Here is a 26,203-nt window from a genome sequence, read left to right on the forward strand (position 1 = left end):
CAAATTTACTCGATGGCTATTTGTGCTGGCTTAGAAGTGACTGATAAAGGGAAGGCGGCTGGTCAACGCCACCCACAGCCACTTACTGAGCTGCTCATCTACTAACGAAATGTGAGATTGATCATCACATTGTAACTCCTCTACAACTGCAAAGGTAAGCATGATCGTTAACGGGAGTCGAATTCGCGTCCCAAAGATTCCGATTTGAGTGCCTTAATCACTAAGCCACGCTAAGACAGAGAGATAAAGAAACGTATGTCCACGTGGGTAGTATAAACTGTAAATTACGATTAGGCATTGTATCGAATTTATTCTAGGTAGTGGACCTGGGTATTGCGTGTATATATTTAAAATGACGTTAAATTTTGAGCACGTATATCGTTCCCACCACAGTGACGAAAAACGTCAAAAGAATTATTAGGTTTTATTCAAGTAACAAATGATTTGCTTTCGATCTCAGTGTTACAGTTCACTTATGTGATATGAAGTTGAATGTTTTTAGCATCAATTAATTAGTCTTAGGAAAGAAGAAAAGACAAGATTTATGGGAATTTTAGACCACCTTCGAGAGGGCGCTGCTAAGTGAGAGGAGAGTAAATGGCCTTGTAAAAAAACGCGCAATTGGGACTGCCTGTTGTGTTTGGTGCTTAAGTACTAATATATTTGTTTGCCTCTTTGTTAATTCAACACATTCGCACACGAGGTCGCTCGATCAACTGAATAGAAGGTCGAGTGGATGTCAGAGAAACTACTGACGTCACTAATTATAAAAAGTTCCTGATTACTTGTTTACGTTTCAACGAAACAGAAAATATTCAACTGACACCGTGGCTTACCACCTGCTGCGTGCCACGTTTTCGTTTCAGCTGGTTATGTCTGTTTCGTAGGCTAGTGAAGTGCTAAGATGGGATGATTGAAACAATATGCAACTCTAGTCGCCTGTTTTTTAATTGTTGACTCACGATTATTGAAGCGACATTTGAATTCAAACGAGCGCCCACTTAATCATCTTTTGTGAAGCTTGACGTTCTTTGTCAAAGTGTAAGGCGCTTTGCACCACTTTCGAGTTAAAACACAAAGAAGCATTTAACAGGTACACAAACACAATACCTGCGAATAATGTGTTTCGAACATCACCTGTTCTTTATATTTCCAGTTGTAATTACATGTACTTCATAATAAGACTCAGTTTAATAGAACCATGTAGAACATGTGATCGAGTCTGAACAACCAGTTTTCACGTTTAATGTATGGCTATATATCATTGGCTCCTTTTCTAAATTATATTAAGATTAAGTGGTTTGATGTATTAAGTTTTGGTATGGACAAAAGGTCAACATCTAGCAATTTAATCAAATGAACTTATGAATGACCCTCTCCCGCCTTTGTCAAATCTCATCACATATCAGTACCATGAACGTTTTCAGATTTAAAATAAATCAGTTCCTAAAAGATTAATGAGTCAAATAGATCTTCAAGAGTTATTAATTCTGTTTCGATGTTTTGAACCTAAAAACAAGTAATCCATAAAATAATTATGGGATATTTGACTGATTCTATCCTGTGTGCGTTCTTTACTATAGTGGATACAGTGTGTATGTCAGTACCTACATATGTAACCAAGACTCCTGTTCCGTCTATTGAACGACACCAAAATAAAAAATATATACAAAAAATCACACTTTGGGTATTCAAGATTCAGACAATTAGAAAAGGAACTATGGTATGTGCAACAACCATGTCTTCATAATAGAACACATTTTGAAATAAAAATACCCTCCTTGTAAGAAGAACACAACTTTCGTGAGGATTGTATGTGAGGGTTTTTATAATAACTTAATTGAAGTAGTTTTTTAATGTAGTATTGGGAAACTGGGATTCTTAATGTTTATTAAGTAAATGAAGCTGCTTTTAATATATAAAAACACTACAGTTCAGATGAGTAAAACTTTTGAACATTTTCATCTCTGTGTATTGAATAATTCTGATGTCATGAGTTGTGTGTGACTAATTAACACAATCAGAACACGTTTCCCGTCTAGCACTTCCCAGAATGTTTTTCTTCAAACTGTTCAGTTTTCTAAATTATTTTCAATGAGGCATGAGTACTATGATTAGCAGTTACTAGTTTATACAATTTAAATATTTACTAACGACAGAGATGGACATGTAATAAAGGTATGGTTTTCTTGTTTTGAATTTCGCGCAAAGCTACACGAGGGCTATCTGCGCTAGCCGTCCCTAATTTAGCAGTGTAACACTAGAAGAAAGGCAGCTAGTCAACACTACCCACCGCCAACTCTTTGGCTATTCTTTTACCAATCAATAGTGGGATTGAAAATCACATTATAACACCCTCAGGGCTGAAAGGGCGAGCATGTTTGGTGTGACGGGGATTCGAACCCGCGACCCTCGGATTAGAGTCGAGGGCCGTAACCACCTGGAAAACAAGGTTTTTAGAAATGTTAGTCGATTAATCTGAAAAGACTCCTGTACGGATACACGAGTGAAATTTTAGCTGATTAATCCGAAAGGGCTCGTGTACGGATGCATAAGTGAAAATTCATTTGAACAATACGAAAAACCTTGTGTATCGAGGCGCAAATGAAATGTTTGTTGATCAATACGAAATTCGAATATATGGAATATTGACACAACCTTGAAAACTGAGTAAAGCACGTAAGCGCAACAAATGTTTCATGTGCATTTCCAAAACGTGCATGATCATTGACGTTATATTAATGAAATACAGGTTTTCATTTGAAAAAAAATCGATTTTCATCGTAACATTGAGGGAAAATACCATCGCTTTCCTTACGTTATCTCACTGCTCCGCGTGTGATCTGAATTTACCGTCTTTAGTTTTGTATCACTGTTGAGGGAGGACATTTTGAAAGTATTATGTAAAGGGGTACAGACATTTAGTATATGGTAATGGAATTTTCGGACATCTATTTTATATGCAAGAAAGTTAAAAACAGATTTTGACTTCTCGTTGTTCTCTGGTAGGATAAGGCATGTTTACGCTAGAATCCGAGGTTCGATTACCCACGGTGGACACAGCAGGTAGCCCAATGTGATTTTATTATAAAACAAGCACACGAAACTCTTTTCGTTAGCATCGGATATAATACAGAAGGTTCCCGCCTTTCATGCTGGTGGTATTGCTTTTACCATGACGGAATGTTTCAAATTTAGGAACAGAACTATTGGAATTAGGCTTACTGATAGTAAACTGACTTCTTAGTCAAAGGAAGTATTTGATGCAACTACTTTACAAGACATTTAAAAAGAACTGAAGACTTGCGAACCACTAATCATCGTGTTCACACAAGGGGAATGCTAATCACTAACACACCCCAGAGAAACTGAATCCCTGTCCATCAGCTCACTTATATGTCAAAGGCAGGACATTTTATCCATTAAAGATTTTTAGGTGAGGAAGGTTTGATCGACTGTTTTGTAGTTAAGCACACAGCTACACAAAGGGCTCTCTGTGCTCTGCCAACCATGGGTATCGAAACCCGGTTTCTGGCGGTATAATTCCGCAGACATACCACTGTGCCACTAGGGGATAGGGTAGATTCTTATTAAAACGCACATTTTGGTACTATCCTTTTGTAATAAAAGAGTATTTTTTTTGCTTTTTTTTTAATTTTGCGCAAAGCTACACGAGGGATATCTGCGCTAGCCGTCCCTAATTTAGCAGTGTAAGACTAGAGGGAAGGCAGCTAGTCATCACCACCCATCGCCAACTCTTGGACTATTTTACGAATGACTAGCTGGATTGGCCGTCACTTTATAACGTTCCCACGGCTGAAAGGGCGAGCATGTTTAGTGCAACGGGAATTCAAACCCGTGCCTTAACAACCTGGCCATGCTGGGCTTATAAAAAATTATAAAGGTAAGTTTTTGTTTTGTTTTTTAAACAAAATATATACAAAGCTAATCTTGTTTGTTTGTTTTTATCTTAGGACCTACTTTATTTTGGCTTCAAAAGTTATTCGGCCAGGCCAGCCGTACAGAGTGTACGTAACAGTCTATCGACCCTCAATTCCAATCACCGTTAAGGCATCTATTGAGAGAGACGGCGTTGATTTAGCCTCAACGACGAAAGAATACAAGTCCAATATCCCTGAAACCTTACTACTGAAGGTGATCAATCTAAACATTTCAAACTGTAGATGATAGCAAAACCAATCTTCTCGAACTGGTTCCTTGGCATGTTTTAACAAAACAAATTCCTGTTGCACAAAAATCAAGATGTTTTTAAAACGCACGGACTTCTTTCTGTGTTAAGAAAAATTTGTATACGTTTAGTTTTAACATGCTTTTTATGAATGTTCCTCACGAGATTATGATGCTTGTTGCGTTAAAGACCTTAAACAAAAATTAACAAAACGAAGAGTACGACGACCTGTTTATATCTTTGGTATTATAATCTTTACCTGTACTTAATAAACTTGAATAGTGAATCCAAGAAAGAGGCGTTAAAATCGGTCACTACAAAGACGTTAGAATATTAGTACCTGAAGTATTTAATATTTGATTGACAAATAAGCAACCAAATGTAAAACATAAAATGTTCCACTTTCCCGCAAGGGTGAGAAATATATTGTTCACTTGAAGCACGATGGGATATGTTTTTTAATTGTTCCCTTGTAATTTTAAACATTTTGTTGGTTTAGTGTCCGTTAATAGATGGCGTGAAGGACTGGAAAATGAGGATTATTTAATATGTTTTTAAACGTAGTTCCTGCGCTCGTGGCCTTAACTAATATTTACGTATTCTATAGGTGCCACCAAACAGTCTGCCAGGGGTGTACAAACTACGGGTGGAAGGCAACATGAATGGGGTGCTGGGAGGAACGGCGTTTGTCAACGAAACATTGTTGGAGTTTTCCCAGCGATCGATGACAATTTTTGTCCAAACGGACAGCCCTATCTACCGACAGGGACAGATAGGTAAGCTTAATGTGTAGACTCTGATGACATTGTAAGGTTACAACTGAGTAGGTCTAATGATGGATAAGCTTAAACACGCGCTTCTCGGCTGTCTGTTCGAGTTTACTGTGAGTACAAAAGGGACATATTAGTGGTATCAGTATTAAAACGAAAAATCTACAGACAACGCACTTTGAGATAGAAATTCAAACGTAAGTAGATATACTTTTATTTTATATCACTAAAGTAATGACTGTCCTTCTTTGTTTAAACTATGCTAAATGTAACGGATCTTTAGCTCAAGTTGTATTGTCAAGTGTGGTCCGCTTGCTAAAAGATAGAAGATATCATAACCTAAAAATAAAAGATTCTGTGACAGTTAATTCTTTTCTTTAGATAATTAATGACTGCGTGGCTTGAGTTCTATAATTTAATATTTTAATTTAAAAAATGAGCGTAGTTTCTTAATAGAGTTCTATAAAAAATCGTAGATGTACGTTAGAATAAAAAACAGCAACATAAATATAAACAGCGTAAACAACACGCGAATTTCATAACTAAGAATCACTATCAGCTTCTACATCTAATATCAACTTCAAGCTTTGCCAGCTCTTATTTAACAACGCACATACACGAGCTTAAGAACAACGAAACAGATATAAATAATCAGTAGACATATAAGACATAACTTCTAAACTTTTACCATCTCATACCAGTGTCTACTGCGTATATACCAATAACTACCAGCAGAATGAAAACTTGTTACTGAGATGCAAAAACATCATGAAAAACGAAAACAGTACAGGCGTAACGCTTAGTTTATACGATCAAACAAACACAGGCCGAGCGTGGTCAAGTCATTGGCGTGCCCAGACTGTGAATCTAAGGATTCGTGGTTTGTTATTTGTTGCTGAAAAAAACGTGCACTCCACACTTTGGAGCTGTGCATGCATGCACTGAAAGGGAGACAAACAAATCCCACTATTCTGTCAGAAGAGTATCTCGAAAGTTGGCGGTGGGTCTCTTTACTAATTGCCTTTCTTTTAGTCTATTAGTTCAAAATTAGGAGCAGTTATACGCAGATAACCTTGTGTAACATTGTGCAAAGGTCCCAAAAAGCGTAGTGGCCAATTTCTAAAATATTTGGAAGCTTTACTAAACTAACTCTGACCGCATCTTTGACATGAACATTCCGAGTTCTACCATTTTCACGTACAAGTCTCGTAACAGTAAATTACAGATATAAATATATACGCACACGAATACTTGTAAAGCGTATAGCAACAATCACCAGTCACGTACTGTCCTTACAGTTTTGTCCACAAATTTCACACTGCTATTTCTTGTAAATGATGTTCGTTATAGTATTATGTTACTACTGAAACGGTCTATTTTGATGTGTTTTGAACAATTCAAACCCTCTTGTCTACGAAAACCGGAAATATTGAGAAATGTTTTTCTAACGCGTGAATACCAAGATTCTGTGGTAAATAGCTATTTTTTTAACATTGAAACGTTTTAGGCTAGCGAACAAATTAACACTAAGTCAACGACAGTTTTTTATTTTAGTTCAACTTTATCTGTGTTTTACTGGGTACTTCCAAAAACTAGAAGTTCTATGAATATCTTACTTATAGCGATTGAATTAGCGACACTCACTATCGTTTTTCGAATTTAGAGTAATTCTTGTGAAGGTTTTTATTAAATAAAATCGAAGTGGTTTTATATATATATAAATTGAAGCTTCACATGACGGTATTAAGGTCGTTTATTTACAGTTACGCGTTTCATGCTTCATTGATCATAATGCATTATAAAATGTTTCTCCATGGTTTGTTCATTATCTTTTCCAATCTTATAGAATGGTATTACACTGAATTTCGGGTGTTTTTCCTTTGCATGTTGGTCTAAATGTTTACTCAGTCCGATTAGTCGCAATTCTGGGTGATTTACCTGTTGTCTGTGACGAGTCATTCTGTTCTTTTATTGGTCTCCGCTCTCCCCAATATAATCCAATCCACAACCTGCACATTTTATACAATATATTAGATTTTTTTTTTATGTACAGTCCATCTCTGTGTTAATATGAAAAGTTTCTCCTGAACTTCTGAATTTTAAGTCTTTACTTTCCTGAATGAGTTCAGATGTTTTGTCACTTGGGTGACCGCATCGTTTGGCCCCGTGTTCCTTGGTTGACTGCTTAAACTCCGAATTTGTAAGAATTCTTTTCAAATTAGGGGCTTGTCTCTGGCTTTTCACCCAAGTTGTGTTAGCCAGATTTTGTAGACTTTATTTTTCTGATCCGTGGAGTATTTCCTTTAATGCTTGGATTATCTTGTAAATATTTGGATTATTTGGATTGTATGTGTACAAATGTAATTTTTTTGTCATTGTTTTCTCTTTGTTTAACTGTTCTCAGCGTTTCCGCTGGTATATATTTGGCCAATTGAAAATATCAGACTTTAACATTAATCGATCAAATTGCCCGATTCAATGGGTATATATGCATATAATACTGTGAGCTACAATTTATATGAAAACAAAAAAGAATACATGAAAATGGTATATCCTCAAGAACATGGAACTCCCGCTCCTCTCACGAAGTCGGAGAATTAATAAACTATTCACCTTCTGAGAGATTTCTCTTCTTTACAATCATGTGATGCAAAAAACGTTTAGCATCAAACTTATAATCTTTTCCTTTTGGAGATAGTCATCCTAAATATGCCTGACTTGGTATAAGTGCACCTGTCACTTGTGTTGAATATAAAAGCAGTTATAGTTTTTAACACACTGAAATTATTTGAAATACATAGCTAAATATACATAGCTTAAAATTAAGTATATAGACCCCCCCCCCGAGAAGACAAATAGATTATCCCCATAACGTAATTTAGAAGTAACCGTGAAATATAAATATAGGTATATCTCTATAAAGATTATAGAATGGTACAGCAGTACCACGAAAATGAGCGGTATTTTAACAAAGTCACATCAATACCATGGGAAGGCGATCAAAGTCAACAAAAAATCCCGAGATACCATTGTCCACAATGAATAGGGCTTTAACGCTGTTCTAATCATGTCGGAAAACAATGGTTTCTGCACGGACTGGAGTCCAGAATCAACATAATGGACTTTTCGTGCTGTGACGAAAACTCACGTCAAACAGCCACTGCTGCTACAGGACAGACGAGAGAGTATGTCAAAGTAGCTAGACGGAAACCTCTTCTGACTACAAGAAATAACGTAAGTGGGCATCACACTATCCTATCCTTTAGTACACTTTTCTTCAAAGGAAACCAGATTTGTACAATTCTCAGACAGTAGATACACCTGTGTTTGTCAAATACCCCTTCATGAAACCGTTTGTAATCCACCACAGAATAGAGCAGTGTTTTTATTACGGTGTGGGAGCCATCTTGACAACTGGATTATCAAAGATGGTGGTTTGATATAGTCACTGGTGCTCAATACATCACGCTTGTGAAATGCCTTCTTACTGTCTACACCAGTGACTAGCTTACCAGACAAGGCAATGTCTTGAGCAACATCACTTGCTCATTCAGCCCGAGTCACAAAACGATGACTTAATTATCGAAGGTTTGGTTATTACTACTCTCTCCTGACCAGACCAGTCACCGTATATGGGCTGCACAAACATGCATGGTTAATTTTTTATCGTTACCTGCTGAAGTATGTAGAACAACTAACTTCTAAGGATGACCTCATCTGAGTTACTCTCCGGGAGTAGGGCGCAGTCTCACACGCAAGCGCCATTTTACATATTGTAAGTAACACGTCTAAGGTAGTTCGAAACACAGCTCCACCATACAAAACAACAACTTTGTTTCGTGGTTTATTTGATAAAACGTCTTTTTTGTGTTGAGTCCTCATTTACTTCTTAGTTGGTTTATTATGCACTACAGTGGCTTTCCTCATCTGCAGTAAAATACTAAAAACGTGATATGTAGATATCATGTATTCTATTTTCGCATAGTATATGCCTACGCGCATATGTGTAAAAGTAAATGAAAATTTTGAATTTATATGAATATTGTAGCTCAGAAAAAGTAAATCTAGTTTCAAATGATGTACGTTTAGCCCAAGGTGTTACTCTGTATAAAATGAATCAGTTATAACTTCACCAGTTGTTTCGTGGGCTGATTATAATATATACAACATCACTTACATATTATGTTATTTTACAAATGTTACATGGATTAGAGAGACACCTGGATTCTTGTATTTGATTCGCTAGCTTTGGAGAAAATACGAATTGAGAATTTTATTCTATCACATTGAAAGACATTAATTTCTACTTCGAATAGGTTAAAAGTGCATGTAGAGTACGGTTTCACGGTTTTCTTCTTTTTTTTTTTTTGTATCAGAGACGTAAAGCTTCCATTTACTGTAAGTTTTTACATTAAGTTAAAGTGCAATTTAAATCCAGTTGAATTCAAACAAGTTTTATTTTCATTTACCTGCAGTTAATTTGTTTAATTATTCTTCACTTTCGCTGTGTATCATCGACTTAAATTATTTTATTTTTCGTTTTTTGTCTTTAATTTTGTTTAATCATCGAGTTTTATGTCTTTTATATAACCAGCTATAAACTTCTAAATTTATTCCTTTTCACACTAGACTTTCGAAGGTCTTTTATCATAAAGATTATGTAACAATTTTTTTTTCATGTATCTCGGAATTCCACTGAAATACCAATACTTTTTAACTTTAAAAAAACTTATCTGAATCCGCCTGGTGTTAATTATAGGTCGTGAAGAAAGTTTTAATGGCATAACAATATTAAAAAAAAATTGAAGATTGGGTTTCTGATATACAAATACAGATAATTATAATCACTGTAAGTTATTGAAGTTTTCTAAGGGCCTGGCATGGCCTATCGCGTTAAGGCGTGTACTTCGTAATTTGAGGGTCGCGGGTTCGCGCCCGAGTCGCGCCAAAACATGCTCGCCCTCCCATCCGTGGGGGCGTTATAATGTGTTGTTTACACTACTAAATTAGGGACGGCTAGCACAGATAGCCCTCGAGTAGCTTTATGCGAAAGTCCAAAACAAACAATGAAGTTTTCCAAATGTGTTTTGTTTTATCGTTTGTGACCTGCACATTGAATAAATTATATATATCTTTGTGTGAAGTTTCGTCGCACGATGTTATGAATTTAATGATGTAGAAGAATCACTAATAGTTTTCCATAAAACACTAAAATAACGCAGTTAAAGTATCGTCGTGTCTTGCCTCAATTTTTCCTGTTACTGTATGAGTGACTTTGAAATATATCACGAACAAAATAAATGCAGTAATTTAACGTAACCCTGTTTAAACTAACATGAAACTATAAAGATGTTACATACAATGAAGAAACAGACATATGAAATATTGTTGAGTTTTTGGTTTAAATGTTTTTCATTATTGGACAGTTCGTTTTAGAACAATACCCATCACCACAAGTCTCAAAGTCTATTCGGATGCACTAGATGTGTACATGCTAGGCCCAAGAGGAACAATTATGAAAAAATGGCTTTCTCGTCAGACCAACCTAGGTGAGTTTCAGTTTAACTGACACAATTCTATTTTTAAGGATTTCATATATTGTATTTTACAGCACGTAAGGTGCACAGACATACAAGAATCACTCATATTTTAGCAAAGATTACTTCGGAAAAAAATATTTAAGTCTATCAAAAACATTTTTGTCTTTTCATGAGATTCTTTTAACCAATAAGAAAAAAACAAACACATTTCACTATTAGTCTCTCCAGGGTGAGAGACGTAAGCAAAAGATTATTTTTCATATGACAAGCGTATTTCCGCTGGTGTTCGTTGTGGATATTAAGTGTCCCCAGCGAGTGAACTGTACTGGCCTGACGAGACAGTAAGGAAGACAGCCAGTGCGTCTTTTGCACGTGAGCAGGTACCTGGAAACTGCTGCTCATTATAAATAGAAACGGTAGTAGACAGTAGTTTTCATGAGAATTCAGAAATACTGTTTACCCTTGAAGAACCAGGTGAACTGCTCGGCTATACTGACGCTAATCGTCTTGCATGACAATCATCTGCTATAAACCCAGTCATAACGTTAGCAACGTTTTTATTTACTATTAAGCCTAATCGTTTATCTTTGTACACATTATTTTTTCATATTTTAATGTAAAGTTTTCTCAGGAAAGGCTAGGTAGAATTAGCTTAGGCTAAACTGTGAGATGCATTTTGTTGTTCAGGGAAAAATGTGTCATATGACGTAAAATATGGTATCGTTTCTATTCCCTCATTCTAGTAATCATTTAAGAATGCAACTTTTCATGCGTTTATCTAATTTGTTCACTTATGTATCACGAAATAAACTTTGTTCATCAGTTGGTTTACAAGGATTCACAACATACTTATTAGTTTTTCAAGTGTAAAACAATGAGCGACATAAACCCGTATTTAGTGTTGAAACATAAATTTGCAATAAGTTAGAACCAACCTGATGTTAAAAACATAGCTTGCAAATGATATAGGGCTACTGTTGTTCTGAGCAAAGTAACCAGTTTTCGTTGTAATAAAAGGGACATTTACACAAGGTAAATCACGTTAATACGTATGATAGTGTAATAAACAAACTAAACAGCTATCATTCCATTTAATACCAAAAGTTATTGGGTTATGACATTTTTCTTTAAACTACTTTTAGGTGCTGTGAGTTTGGAATACCAACTGTCCGAACAGCCTCCTTTTGGAACTTGGACTATTCGTGTGGTAGCACAGGTAGGATTTACAAAACTGATGAACAGGTCATATCTTTTGTACATCACGCTTAAAAACGGAAAGAAAAAACTTGTAATTCGTTCGTTTTATTCAGGCCGTTGATCGGTGGCTCTTATCAGTAAGATGTTTTACTTATCCTAAAGGATTTGTTTTCACTATTTCTAGTAGCGTCAATTACAAATTCAATGTATTAACCAAAAGCTAACTCACATTAACAGAAACTGGTATCTCTGTATTCCCTAACCCATATTCTAAACTTTCCTTCAATATAATTTAAACATTTCTCGTTGTTGTTTTATATCTATAAATCCTAGCACGAAATAAATACGTAAGGTCATGTGACTCTACTAGCAGTGCTGAGAACAACTGAAACGATTACTCTCACTAGATTATAAATTATAACAATGAATTTGTTTTATTTATAAGTACTATACTGCTGTTTGACGACCTCTGGAGAAAGGATTTCTTATGGATTAATCACGTTGTTTAGCAAGTGACTAGTAGAATTAACTGAAGACCTAGTCGGTTGTGAAAAAGTTTTATCCGTGCAAATGCTTTATCTGTATATATATATATTCCAACAGTAGCACGTCCATTTTAATATTCGTGCTACTGTTTGTGTTGCTAGTACTGAACTTTGGAAGCTCGTAAAGAGAGTGAAATTGACCGCTACTGGGACCCACATTAAGCAAAGACGTATATAATATACATATATATTTACCATAAACTAGTTATTGGGAGCGAGCTCTGCTTTCTCCCTTTGTGCATGGCAATGCTGAACTTTGACTTAACTACAGTTTTGAAAGCGACTACATTGGAAACAACCTATTTTAAGAGCATATCCTGAAAAATTGCAGGCACTAGGGCAGGTAGATAGCTTTCTAAAAATTACAGTACCAGGTTCAACTACAAATATGTCTATTTTAGACGTAACTTAGTATCGCCTTTTAGGCCTAAATAAAAACAACCTGTGCTGTACGTATGACATTACAATAATAATAAAACATCGGAACTAAGACTGGATTTAAATAAACTTAGAACTCTAAAGCTGTCCAGCTGCAACACATTTATAAACATAACAAATGTTCCAAAAAGTTATTGATGATGGCTAGTACAGTGACATTGTTTACCTGCATGAGAATAGTATGTTTAAAGTTTGGTAATTGTTTCTATTAAATTTCCAGGGACAAGTTGGGGAAAAAACCTTCCTGGTGGAAGAATACTGTAAGTTGGAAGTTTAAAATACGTTTTTGATATAAATAATGTTAAACTGATGTTAACTAGTATATAATATCTAGTATATTTGCTTATTAACATATTTTCAAATACTGTGTCACCGAAACCCATGAAGTACAAGGGTATATTAACCAATAAGGCTTTCAAGGCCTAGAGTGTAACAAATTAAAGGAGTACATTTTAAGAGAGAAAATCGAAGCAACTTTAATTTTGATATAATAAAAACAAATTCCAATCAATTTCACAATATTTTATATATTTTTTCTCTTGTGTTGATAAACGATTTGCCTCGTGAGTCATTCAGGAGGGTGTGTGTGTGTGTGTGTGTGTGTGTGTTTCTTATAGCAAAACCACAGTGGGCTCTCTCCTGACCCCACCGAGGGATATCGAACCCCTGATTTTAGCGTTGTAAGTCCGTAGACTTAGCACTGTACCAGCCGGAGACCATTGAGGAGCGAATGGGCACACAAAAAACTGTTAGCCTAGAGCCCTAGTTAACCTTAATACACCCCTGCTGTTATTCAGTTTGTATTGTTTAAATTAATTTGTTTATTTTTCGCCTTATAACTTGTTGTACAAGTGGTGTATTTTATAGATGTTAATGTGCCAACAGTAAAATATAAGTTTTATTCATCAAACACTCTAGTGTATTCATAGTGAATATTTAATTCATATTTGTTTCGTAACGTGTAAGACACCGTAAGCACATTAGGCTTACAAATTGATGCTAACTTAATACACGTGGTGCGTCTACCAAGATGTGAATTGAGGCTAACCTGATAGATGTAGCGTGTCTATCAAGATGTGGATCTTATTTCACTTATCGTATGTTAATAATTATTATATAATTATGGTCTAACTTCAACCATAAATCTCCGAAAATATGGCATGATACGTATTGATATTCATAATCAATCCCCTGGTGGCCCAGCGGTGAGCTTCACAGTTTATGATTGATGTTGCAAAACGTGTTTAGAATCTTATTACATTGCTACTGAAGGGCCATTATATTTTATTTTTTATCTACACGTGAGAAAACCATTTTACTTATTTGTTTTGAAAGTAATTGCAGTGTAAATTACCAATTCTTTTCTTGAAACTATTTTAGCTTTCGTTTTAAATATATAATGTATATTATCCGTTACCACTCATAAACTGAAGTAGCGCCCTCTGTGAAGTCTCAGCCTTAGCTTGACAAGTATGAAATGAGAATAATTTTATCCAGACCTTTCCGCATGTATGCGATTAACCTCTATATAAGAAATACGCGAAATATAGCTGGTTTTAGAGCAACCATTCAACAAGAAAATATTGCTAAATAATTACAGTTAATGTTCTGCCCAAACCGCATTTTAACTTTCTTTTTTCTACTAATACTGTTCTTGTATTTAATATTTAAATTTTTTCGCCATGCAATTTAACCTTTATTTATTTAATGCCCATGTATTTCAAAAACAGGGTTTTAATTTTATTTTTAAAAATTCAACGGTAACCCTAACAGACTTCAGTTAATAACATTATAAAAAAATACTTCAGTAGTGATAGCTTATGAACAAAGGGGAAAATTAAACATACAAATTTAACAAAAAAGCTGTGCCAACATTTTATGGTTGTGATCAGTTCATTCATGTTTTTATTTAATGTTATAATTAGTTAGAAACATTAACGTACATTTATAGATTATTAAGGAGTTTATGTCGCCATTATTAAAACTCACCACCAGGTTAGTGATTCAAGGGATGAAATTATTTCTTGAATATTAATTGGTTCTAGAACATATCTGGATATAAAACTGTCGGGTGGTGATTTAGGTTGATAAAAAATCGTTGAAAGTTGTTATTAGCGACACAGAACGCTTTCCGACATAATGCATCATTTTTAACGATCTAACGTGACGTTATTAGAGTGTACACGCGAGTCTAAATATGCTTTTTTAGTATCTGTTTTTATAGAGCAAGACTTCGAAATAACGTATGTTCATGGATTTTCTTTATGGTCTCTTCAGAATCTTAAGAAAAAATTATTTTCTTTAATGCGATGTTTATGATATCAAATAACTTACTCGTTTTGTTTAATCTGTTCTCAGAATGGACTCAAGCATCTGACAGAAAACTTATCATTTTATTATCATCTTTTGTTTCGATTGATATTACTTTTTAGGTAAATTATAAATAATTATCAAATCACTAAACCTGAGTTCAACAGCATAAGGTTTATACCAATCAAGATGGGAAAAAAAAGAAAGAAATGCGAGTATGTGTTTGTTTTAGTCTAAAAGGAATTTGAAATTTGCCTAACTTATTAAAAAGAAGTGTTGCTTATACTCTGAGCCATTTTAAAATACCACGAAATATGTTACGAAACGTTCTTTTAAGCACGCCAAAATTGGTTTCATAAAGTATCTTTGTTTTGATATTACAGTTTATAAGTCAAGATTCCTCTGAATCGGATAAATGGCAGCTGTCCTTCATCGCGAAGCTTTATCTATCTATCTGCTTGTTTGTCTTTTATAAAGTCATAAAGCACGCTCGTTTAAGGGTATGGCTCATCCAGGTCTAGTAACAATCTCTGACGTAAGAGGGCAGTAATGCAATTAAGTTTCCACTAGTAATTTGATTTGTTTAGAAACGAAAGATGGCTGAATTTTTCAGTAGTCATCCTCCAATGAAAATCTGGTGTACTGTAACTAATGAAATTCAGTACTACGTCAAAGCTTGATCCAGATCTACTTATTGACTTTCAATATCACAATTTCTTTGATATATGTAATATATGATATCTTCTTTTCTAGTTCCAACTTTAAGAGAATCTGTGAGCTAGCGGACTACCGATCAAAGAATCAATGTTTGATTCGTTACGCTGCTAAAACAGTCCTTATATTTTCAGATGTGAGTGCTTCAGAACAGTGACAGTAAATTTTGTTATTCGATTTCATTAACCGAAAACAACGTTGCTGGCAACGAGTACTATATTTCCCTGGTCAGTAGTTAAATATTAGGGACATCTGTACTTGAATGTTAAGGATTTCTGACTTGGTCGTTTAGCACACGTGACGTTTAGTGTAAGGTGACGTTTAAGTAGAAAATGCCTTTTACTAAAATTGTTTTAATTAATATTGAACCAAATACACTAAAGATGTAGACACTTATAAGTGTAAGATTCTGAGTTACGGCTGTACGAGTAGCTTCTGTCTTTTATACAAATACGAATAGCTTGGTGTCTTGCGAAAATTACTGGACACCACTTGTTTTTTTTCTTTTGATCAATAACTATTCGTTAATGTCAATCAATGTCGTTGTTTTTACGTCAAGACTCACGATTTTTATGTCAAAAAACCTATAAAGCTACTACTATTCCTCGGTTCGTGCTTGTTTCAGATTGGACTTTCAGATTATTTTGGGATTTGATTATTTTTTTACGTGGAAATTAGATGAAGTATTCTAATATTTATATAATAAACCCAGTAGTAACTCAGATGCGACTTATGAAAACGTGATCCTCACGTAAAAGTGTTTTTTTGTGTTTTGGAATTTTGCGTTAAGCTACGCGAGGGCTATCTGCGCTAGCCGTTCCTAATTTAGCAGTGTAAGGTTAGAGGGAAAGTAGCTAGTAATCAACATTCACCGCCAACTATTGGGCTATTTATTTACCAACGAATAATAGGATTGACTGTTACGTAATAATGCCCCCACGGCTGAAAGGGCAAGCATGTTTGGTGCGATGGGGATTCGAACCCGCGACTCTCAGATTACGAGTCGAACGCCTTAACCCACCTGTCTATATAAAAGTGATAGAAGTGTAGCAGTTGACGGTTACGTGAAGTCTGAAAAACGGAGCTGTATCCGCTCGGTATTAATTCCAGATGACAATAACTCGAACAACACGTGTCCTTTTAATTGAAATTTTCATATTTATAAATTAATTTTGGGAATATGCAAAGACTAGTCAATAACAACACCAACGAATGCAGTAAAATTGCCGTTAAACTTTAACGTTTCCTCTCATAATTGTGGAACCAATTCAAGAAAATATATTGCATTAAGCATCGTGTTATGATAGTATCATATATCATCCTTCCTCGAATCACCACCTGGCAATGATACAACCAAACTGTTGTGATTGAAATAAAAGCTTTTATAATTATTTAGGTATTTGGACTAAGAACGCGACAAAATGTTGAACAAAGCGGGTTTTTAGTGACATATCTTTCAACACTTTTAAGAAAAGTGCTTTTTAACGTAAATATCATACAACAATGTTTCTGAAAAAAGTTGATAGTTTTAATATTACCACCAGTAGGTGTAGTGTATAAAATGTTTACGGTTCTTATGTTTAAACTCGGTTTTTTATTTCTATACATATGTTTAGAATACTTCGTATAAGCAAGTGTTGAAACTGATCTAGAGGGAACACTTAGCAGTTGTTAGTGTTTAAACAGGTTTAAAATGAGTACTGAGCAGACATGGCAGAGCTTAAAGTGATCCAGCTAGCTAACAAGATACGACATTAACTTTCTAGTTTTAATGTTAACCAAGTTAATACTTTACGTTTACCACCAGAAAACTAAAAATACGCCCTCTGTAGTTGAGTAGTAAGCTTGAGGAATTATAACGCTAAAAAAACCACGTGGTTACCCCAGTGCAAAATGCTGGTTGAACAGACTTGCGTTTAAATGCAAACATAATCCAAATCTCATAAGCATCGATATGAAAATTATTTATTGTACCATTTACCTTTGCTATAGAATTAACCACAAAGCTACACAATGGGCTATCTGTGCTCTGCCCACCAGGGGTATCGAAACCTGGTTTTGGCGATGTGATTTCCCAGATATACCACTATGCCACTGGGGCGACATGTACATAAACTTTTCACATATTAAATGGATAATCCTATTTTTTTACCGATTAATGACAGTTCAAGAAATAATAAGAACAGTATTAACAAAGTCTTTGTTAGTAATTAGTGAAGGTTCACAGTATTCTCACTTACCTTTTAGAATAGTTTGGGCAGGAACACATTTTAAATAGCTAGGACTAGACAAATCAGTTAAGTGGATTCATTACTGGTGATAATATGGATAGTGTTTTCAAAAGCTTTAATAATTACTGTGCATTTAAACTTGAAATAGATTGTGGCGACACCTGAATATTGTAGTTTATCTTTATCGCCGTCTTAGATCGGACCCCATACGAGGTAAACCTAAATATACCAGCTTTCTTTATGGACACCAACGACTACATACAGGGATACGTCACAGCCAAGTAAGTAAAAAATAAACCTCAAAAAACGTATAAAAGCTGCATTTTTCTATTTTTAGGCTATAAGTTAGAAACTGAAACGTACAGCATGTAATGTAAATCGAAAACAATAAATCTGAAACGTGTGTTGACTGTGCGTGTGATCGTCACTTCTAACACTTTGTTGTGTTTAATTATAAAACGCTTGAAATAAAATAATGTACAATTATTGCTATTATCTCCAAATAATCACAAGTGTCTTGATGACATGATTACAATAAACGTTAAGTACTACGGGCTTTTAAGTAATTACTGAAAATTACAAGTAAATGTAAAAAAACTGTAATAGTATATCAAGCAGTTCATCTCTGCTGCATCCAGTGCTGAGGAGCTTTTCGTCTAATACCAGAGCTCATCAGACCTACTGGGATACGAGAGGCATAGCAGTAGACGTTTTCCTTTCACACCATAATTAACTTGACCAACAACTGTTTTGGTGTGATTTAACTTAAGTTATTTAACTGTGATTCTTATCACTGTAATCGCTGAACATGAGAGTTAGGTTTGATTTATTCATTTCACTTGAATTAACTTTACATATTGTTCTGAAGAACTAGCAAACCAGTATTTCATCATGAAGCTTTGTTATACTTTATAACAAAAGTCAAATTCTATGTTTTTTACCTGAATTAATTGGATTAAGTAGGTTTGCTTTATTGCTTATGGCCCCTAGTAGCACAACGATATGTCTGCGGACTCCCACCGCTAGAAACCGGGTTTTGATGCCCGTGGTGAGTAGAGTACAGTAGCTTGTTGTGTAGCTTTGTGCTTAGTTACAAACAAACAAAATTATTACTTATGTTTTCATAGCACTGTCTTCAAAAGAAATGTATAACCGTACATTTTATGTAGTCCATTTTGTCTGTTCCCGACATTTATAGCTTGAAGTCGATTATTTGTATAAGTTGTTTATTAACTTGTTTTTTACTAGATATGCTTTGGCTTTTTAACGGTCGCTTCTGTTCCAAAAATCGCAGAGAAACAACAACAAACGAAATTTCAAGTATAACAAAAAAATGATAGACGAAAATGTAAATATATCTGAAAGAACAGTTATCAAATTAACGCGCTCAGCAACAAGTTGACGACAGTTTCATTAAAATATACTATTCAGAATATCTAACTTTTATTATAAAAGATTTTGGCGCAATCTCGTCCTCAATCCGTTGTAGTATAAATGCGTTCTGCACTTTGAGGGCGTGGGCGTACTAAACGGGTGATGAAAAATCCATTTACTTTACTAGATGGGAGCAGCCCAAAAGTAGAAGATAGGTGCTCTTGTGTGTTGTTGGCTATATTTTCGGCTTTAAATATAGTAATATCTCTAAAGACATTTAGGTGCCTTCTCTCTACTCTTTTCATTAAAAATTAGAGCCAGTTATACGCAGAAAGCTCTTGGGTAACTTTGGACAAAATTCTGAAACAAAGAGAATAATACAGGAAATTACTTTTATCGGTTAACACCATTAATGTATTATATTCAATTATTTTTAATCCACCTTTATAATTTTTTTTACCAGTTACTCAGGAGGTTCATTAGTTCATGGAAATCTGACAGTTACAACAACAGTGATGGAGCATTCAGTGAACGATGTTAAAAGCCAACCTCATTCGCCAGAGCTGCAGCACGTGCTCGATGTTGTACGTTTGTTTTGAAATATTATCAATGCTATAACGTTTCATAGGTATAGAATATTTAAATGGACTTTAGTACGAAATTTACTTTAATCTTAAATATGTTAGTATTCTGACTTCCGCAGATTAAAAATTGATTTTGTACTGGTTCGGATAAAACAGGTGAGATTTATTTTTGGTTCCGTTAAAATACATTAAGTTTCTTCTCAGTTCTAGCTTAAGTCAAATATAAATTGGAATCATAATTGTTAATACCGGATTTCAACAATGTCCTTTGAAAATTCTGCAAATCATGGAATAAACATTAACTTGTGATCAGAGCAGGCTACCTACTTAGGCAAATAATAATAATAAAAATATCCGTTAATGAGTACAGCTAATTACCCAAACTGTTTTTACATTTTTACCTGTGAAGATAAATATGAACTTTATATCAGTTGGTTACTCTCACTGTTGGCGATATTTTCGGCCGTAAATCTAGTAATATCTCAAGAAACATTTAGATGTTAATAAGAGAGTTTATGTGGCATTCTAAGTTAAAAGCGTTTTTATGGCACTCTCGCTATTGGCGATATTTTCGGCCGTAAATCTAGTAATATCTCAAGAAATATGTAGATATTAATAAGAGAATTTATGTGGTACTCTCAATGGAGATATATTTGTAGCATAATTACACTGAATAGTTTTGGTTTTGTTTGTTTAAAAGCTTCAGAGATTTGTCGCGATCGGATTTGTAGTTTGTAAGATTTAAAATAATGTTTTTGATGAAAATATTGATAAGAATTGAACCATTCGAAAACTGGTTAAATTCCAGACAATGGGATATGGTGTTATGTGACTTAAATTCACCAATTAATTTTTTTTCTTACAGTTTGAAGGGTTTGCCACTTTCCAATTCAAGATGCAAGAGTTAGATCAGCTTGTTTCAAAGATAGGGGGGTCCAAAGTCCGGGTGACGGCCTGTGTTGGTGAACCTTTCTTGGATCGTGTAGCATGTGGATTTGCAGAGTCCGTCATCTTTAATTCAAGCATCAAACTTCAATTCCTTGGCTCTTCTCCTCAAGTATTCAAACCGTCCATGCCTTTCAAAGCTTACGTACGTACTTGAACTTTGTAAATTTCTAAAATATATTTGTTTTCATATTTTAATAACTTAAGTAATTAATTTAAGATTAAGTAAGATTTAGTTTTAAGTTAATACTCACAAAATTTGACCACTAGTGTCACCTGATTTTATATTTCTATAATTGTGGCTAACCACAAACCTCATATCAACATTTTTTATACTAAACAGCGAGAATTATAGAACTAGGGGGATACAAATCTAGATTTAGGCAACACAAAAGCTAAGATAATTATATTTTGCAGATAAAGCGGTTGGTCTATGGAATGGGTTGGTCTTCGGATGTTGTGTTAGCAGTAAATTTGAGTGAGTAAAAAAAACCTTGATAGATGTACGAAAGATAAGGGTTGGCTTTAAATATTTTTATAATATTTTGTTTGGCTTTGAGGACAGAACAGTAAAGATGGACCAAGAGGTCCCATGTTGTCCCTAAACATTATGTAAATAACTTCACAACATCAACAAGCATTCATAACTTCATCAGATACTTAGGAAGACTTTGAACAACGTACAAATAGTACAGCTCCTGTACACCATCTATAGTTCTTAGTTTTCTATTCCTTGTTGTTGTTATTTGTTATAAAGCATAAAGCTACACAAAGGGCTATCTGTGTTATGTCCACCACGAGTACCTAAGCCCGATTTACAGCAGTATAAATCCGGAGACATACTGCTGTACCACAGTAATATACCACTGAGTTTTATTATCTGTGTACATCCAACTACCTCTTTCAATCCTTATTTTCTATTACATAAGGTGTTTTCTAGTAATATACCACTGAGTTTTACTATCTGTGTACATCCAACTACCACTTTCAATCCTTATTTTTCTATTACATAATTTACCTTTGTTTTATTATCCGTGTACATCCAACTACCTTTTTCAATGTTTATTTATCTATTAATTTACCTTTGTTTTATTATCCGTGTACTTCCACCTGTCTTTTTCAACCCTTATTTTTCTGTTAATTTATCGTTGTTTTACAATACTGTGATGATATACGATGAAGAGCCCGTTTATCATTATCGTGAGTAAACGTGAAAGAAGGAATTATTCATTCGTCGAACCGTTTGTTGTGTTCGTATTAACGTTCAACATTAAAAAACAACTTGTCTTGTCTTACTTTATCCCGAAATGTTCAACTTCTCTTATTTAATTTGTTTTTAGTTTAGATGTAGTTCAAACTCGTAATTTTCTTGAAATAATTCTTACGCTTTCGACAAAATTTAATATAAATTCATCTATAAAGTCTTGAAACTTTTTTAATGACAGACATATCTGTTGATAAAATAACCATACTGTGATCTTTCAGGTAGACGTTCGATCCATTTATGTCATTAGATGTTGTGATGGTCAGGTGAATATGAACTGTAGTTTCAGAGCTAACTGGTATTCGAAACCCTACTTTTTTGTGAAATTTTAATATTTATCTAATTTTTATGTCTACTGCGTGAAGTTTATACATGATAGTAGCCGGGGGCGCATTAAAGGTCAGACGGGATTGAGACTAAATTTTTATATCGGGCCTGATACGATCGCATTTGAAAACTAAAATAATTAAACTAAAATTTACGAGCCTATTTTTGAACCGACCTGATACCACAGCTTCAATAGCTCCTGTACTCATCTCCGCTGCTAGCTGTATCATGTACGTGGTGTAAACATATTCTTATACTGCGGTCCCCTTTGGACTTCTGTTGTCTTCATAAGTCCTGCTTTCTGCTACAGTCAGTGTACGTTTTAGAATGTTTTCCTGACACTGTTTAAGTTAACCTATTGAAAACTATATCCTTTCTGATCAGCTTGCAGTATCTTACCATGACGGATCACCATTACCACCATGGCGTTTGTCCACTCAGCAACTGAACATTAAGCCTATTTTGACCCTGATAAATGGCACGTCAGAGGTTCTGGACATCAAACATGAACTTTTGTCACCTGTTCATCCGGGAGTCTGGGAGCTGGAGCTCGACTTAAAGGCTGAAGTGGGAGGAAAAACGTTACTGAACAACGTCAAAACACTTAGTTTAGAGGTAAGGCAGTCAAATGTTGAAAACTGCATTTATTGAACTAACAGATTAACCATACCACACTACTCGGTGTTAGCTTTGTATTTTGAAACAACGGCAAAGACTTAGGCTACTTGCCATCATCTCCAGTTTTGAACTACTGATCGTACCATCCACCATTCACGTTGTTGGATTGAGTATCACTCTTATAACACTCCCAAACATAAAGTGCAGATAATATTTTGTGTTATCGCACAGATTGCTTATTTTTTTATTTCTCTTGAATGCCGTGAAAAGTTTTTCATAGAATTTTAATTATTTTCTTTTTAGTAAACTGTAAAATATTTACACCGATTTTTGTCCATCTTCTTTCTTTCTCTTATTCACACCTATTTTTGTCCATCTTCTTTCTTTCTCTTATTTACACCGATTTTTGTCCATCTTCTTTCTTTCTCTTATTTACACCGATTTTTGTCCATCTTCTTTCTTTCTCTTATTTACACCGATTTTTGTCCATCTTCTTTCTTTCTCTTAAACACTCAAAGTGTTTGTTTAGTTTTCTGTTTTTTTAAAGAATTTTACTGATCTTCAACTTTTTTCTTCGTGATGAAAATAAAGCATAACAAACGTTTTCATCAATTTGATGACGTATAACAAAATGTCGAAGACAGTAATCACAAGTGAAACATTTTACTTCCCTTCTGTTGTCTCTCCGTATATCAAATTAGTCAAGCGGTATTTTAATGTTTGACGACTTTATGGTAATAAGCTTTTAGTAAAACGTAAATAATTTTGTTGATAAAAAATTCCCCTCTATTATACTTAAACCATAATAAGGAAACTTGGCTCACGCAATCAATAAACGAATTGTAGACAAATTACCGAATTACATCACTTGGGCCCCAGCATGGCCAGGTGGGTTAAGGCGTTCGACTCGTAATCTGAGGGTCGAGGGTTCGAATCCCGGTCGCACCAAAACATGCTCGCCCTTTCAGCCGTTGGGGCGTTATAAAGTTACGGTCAATCCCACTATTTGTTGGTAAAAGAGTAGCCCAAGAGTTGGCGGTGGGTGGTGATGACTAGCTGCCTTTCCTCTTGTCTTACACTGATAAATTAGGGACGGCTAGCACAGATAGCCCTCGAGTATCTTTGTGCGAACTTCAAAAAACAAAGAAGCACATCACTTGGAAGAGGTTGTTGCTTATCTCCCCCAAAATGTCAAACAGCTTCACGTGTTGGATTGGCCCATCTTCACATTATCTAGATTGAACTCTATTGTCTTTTTTTTTCAGCCTACTCTTCATTCCTGATAGAAAAAAAAACAAGTTATGTTTTAACACTCCTACGAAAAGTGGGGCCTAATAGGCCCCAGAGCAACTTAAAGGTTATTAATATTAGGCTAATAAATTTGTATTTAAATGAAATTGCCACTTCATTTGATGAAATGTCTTCAAATAACACACAGGCGCATTCAGGAACTGTTTAGAATCACCTTGCTACATACTGTGCAGGAAGAAGCCGGTAAATATTATGCTTTAACTGTTTTCAAAGTATTCCTGTTTGCTCATCCCACTGCTGACTATAGTGATATTTCAACCTTCCCTACCTCCTCTTAAAGTGAAAGCTAAACATAAAAAGGTGATAGTAGAAGCACAAAAGGTTAGCACTTGCTTAATTAATGATGCTAAGAATATAATTTTATTGATATATATTGAATTTACTCCCCTTTAATATTCAACAAATTATGTAAATTCACCCCTTAGCTCCTGGGGGACGTCAGGGACGTCTTAACACTCCTACGAAAAGTGGGGCCTAATAGGCCCCACAGCAACTTGAAAGGTTATTAATATTAGGCTAATAAATTTGTATTTAAATGAAATTGCCATTTTATTTGATGACGTCCCCCAGGAGCTAAAGGGTGAATTTACATAATTTGTTGAATATTAAAGGGGAGTAAATTCAATATATATCAATAAAATTATATTCTTAGCATCATTAATTAAGCAAGTGCTAACCTTTTGTGCTTCTACTATCACCTTTTTATGTTTAGCTTTCACTTTAAGAGGAGGTAGGGAAGGTTGAAATATCACTATAGTCAGCAGTGGGATGAGCAAACAGGAATACTATGAAAACAGTTAAAGCATAATATTTACCGGCTTCTTCCTGCACAGTATGTAGCAAGGTGATTCTAAACAGTTCCTGAATGCGCATGTGTGTTATTTGAAGACTTCTGTGCTTTCTGTGCTTGGCCATTAAGCCCGTGATGCGCTGACGGATATCAGTCGCCTTACCGCCATGAAATCAGGTTTCAAAGCCACAACCAAAGCTAAAAGAGTGCGGAAAATGCTTTCATTTTAGGCAATTTTTATTACTATAAAGTTCAGTTCAAATTTAGAAAAACCGGATTAATTAGTTGTTGTTTTTTAAATAAAAATGTCACCCCTGACTCGTGAAAAACCTTTTACGATCTTTATAAAATATTTGAAGCTTAAAACAGTAAAAATTGTTGAACGATTCACTGGTTGGATTAAAGAGTTTTCTAATACGTATTTAAAATTTAAAATGTGTTCACAATGAGCTACTCAGAAGTTTTATGTTTTCACACAGATTGAAGAAGAGAGAAGTTGTTTTATTTAACTTTATAATTACTCCTCAGTTAACAATTACATTTATTTTTGTATATTCAGGCTTATTATGAAGATGAAACGGGAGAGAGGGCAGCAGCCGATCTTCTTGTTTACTCATCCTATTCTCCTACTGAGCGCCATCTTCAGGTGTCTACAAGTACTAAGCATCCCAAGGTAAGGAATGAGACAAGGCAATACTGACATCATGTACAAGTAAGAACTGCTTTTGTTTAAACCAAATACGTCAATATATTTAACTGCTGCAGTCTGTACTTACAACCTAGCGAGAGCTCTGTAATATAATACTTTAATATTGTCGTTTTAAAATATTTATAATATCATGTCTTTGGCTAATTTCAAATACAAATTATCTTTTACCTAAATTGTTCAAAAACACACTTCAACTTTTCCAAGTAATTAATAAAATATTTATTAAGTTTTCGCAAAATCAAATAAGTCTCAAAATTAGGTTCTAAAGCTTATGAAATGATATAATTAATACATCGGTGTGAGTTATAGACCAAATCACTTTAAAATTGTTTTTAAACAAACTATCA

The 26,203-nt window shown here is 34.7% G+C and overlaps 1 protein-coding gene across 5 annotated transcripts in view; it reads left to right on the forward strand.

Annotated features, from left to right (window-relative positions):
- Window positions 1-26,203, forward strand: part of LOC143250919 (CD109 antigen-like) — a 159,016-nt gene that overhangs the window by 98,942 nt on the left and 33,871 nt on the right. For 4 of the 5 annotated variants that reach the window (XM_076502105.1, XM_076502104.1, XM_076502103.1 and 1 more), the window contains exons 3-12: window positions 3,975-4,155; window positions 4,797-4,965; window positions 10,386-10,508; window positions 11,642-11,715; window positions 12,900-12,939; window positions 18,131-18,215; window positions 19,772-19,892; window positions 20,758-20,982; window positions 22,813-23,043; window positions 25,707-25,820. In XM_076502105.1, coding sequence (XP_076358220.1) covers window positions 3,975-4,155; window positions 4,797-4,965; window positions 10,386-10,508; window positions 11,642-11,715; window positions 12,900-12,939; window positions 18,131-18,215; window positions 19,772-19,892; window positions 20,758-20,982; window positions 22,813-23,043; window positions 25,707-25,820 — 1,363 coding nt within the window. Of the gene's footprint in view, window positions 1-3,974; window positions 4,156-4,796; window positions 4,966-10,385; window positions 10,509-11,641; window positions 11,716-12,899; window positions 12,940-18,130; window positions 18,216-19,771; window positions 19,893-20,757; window positions 20,983-22,812; window positions 23,044-25,706; window positions 25,821-26,203 lie in introns of those variants that run through there. The other variant, XM_076502106.1, reaches the window with a different exon arrangement.

The sequence above is a fragment of the Tachypleus tridentatus genome, chromosome 5, assembly GCF_004210375.1.
Source record: "Tachypleus tridentatus isolate NWPU-2018 chromosome 5, ASM421037v1, whole genome shotgun sequence".
Lineage (NCBI taxonomy): Eukaryota > Metazoa > Arthropoda > Merostomata > Xiphosura > Limulidae > Tachypleus > Tachypleus tridentatus.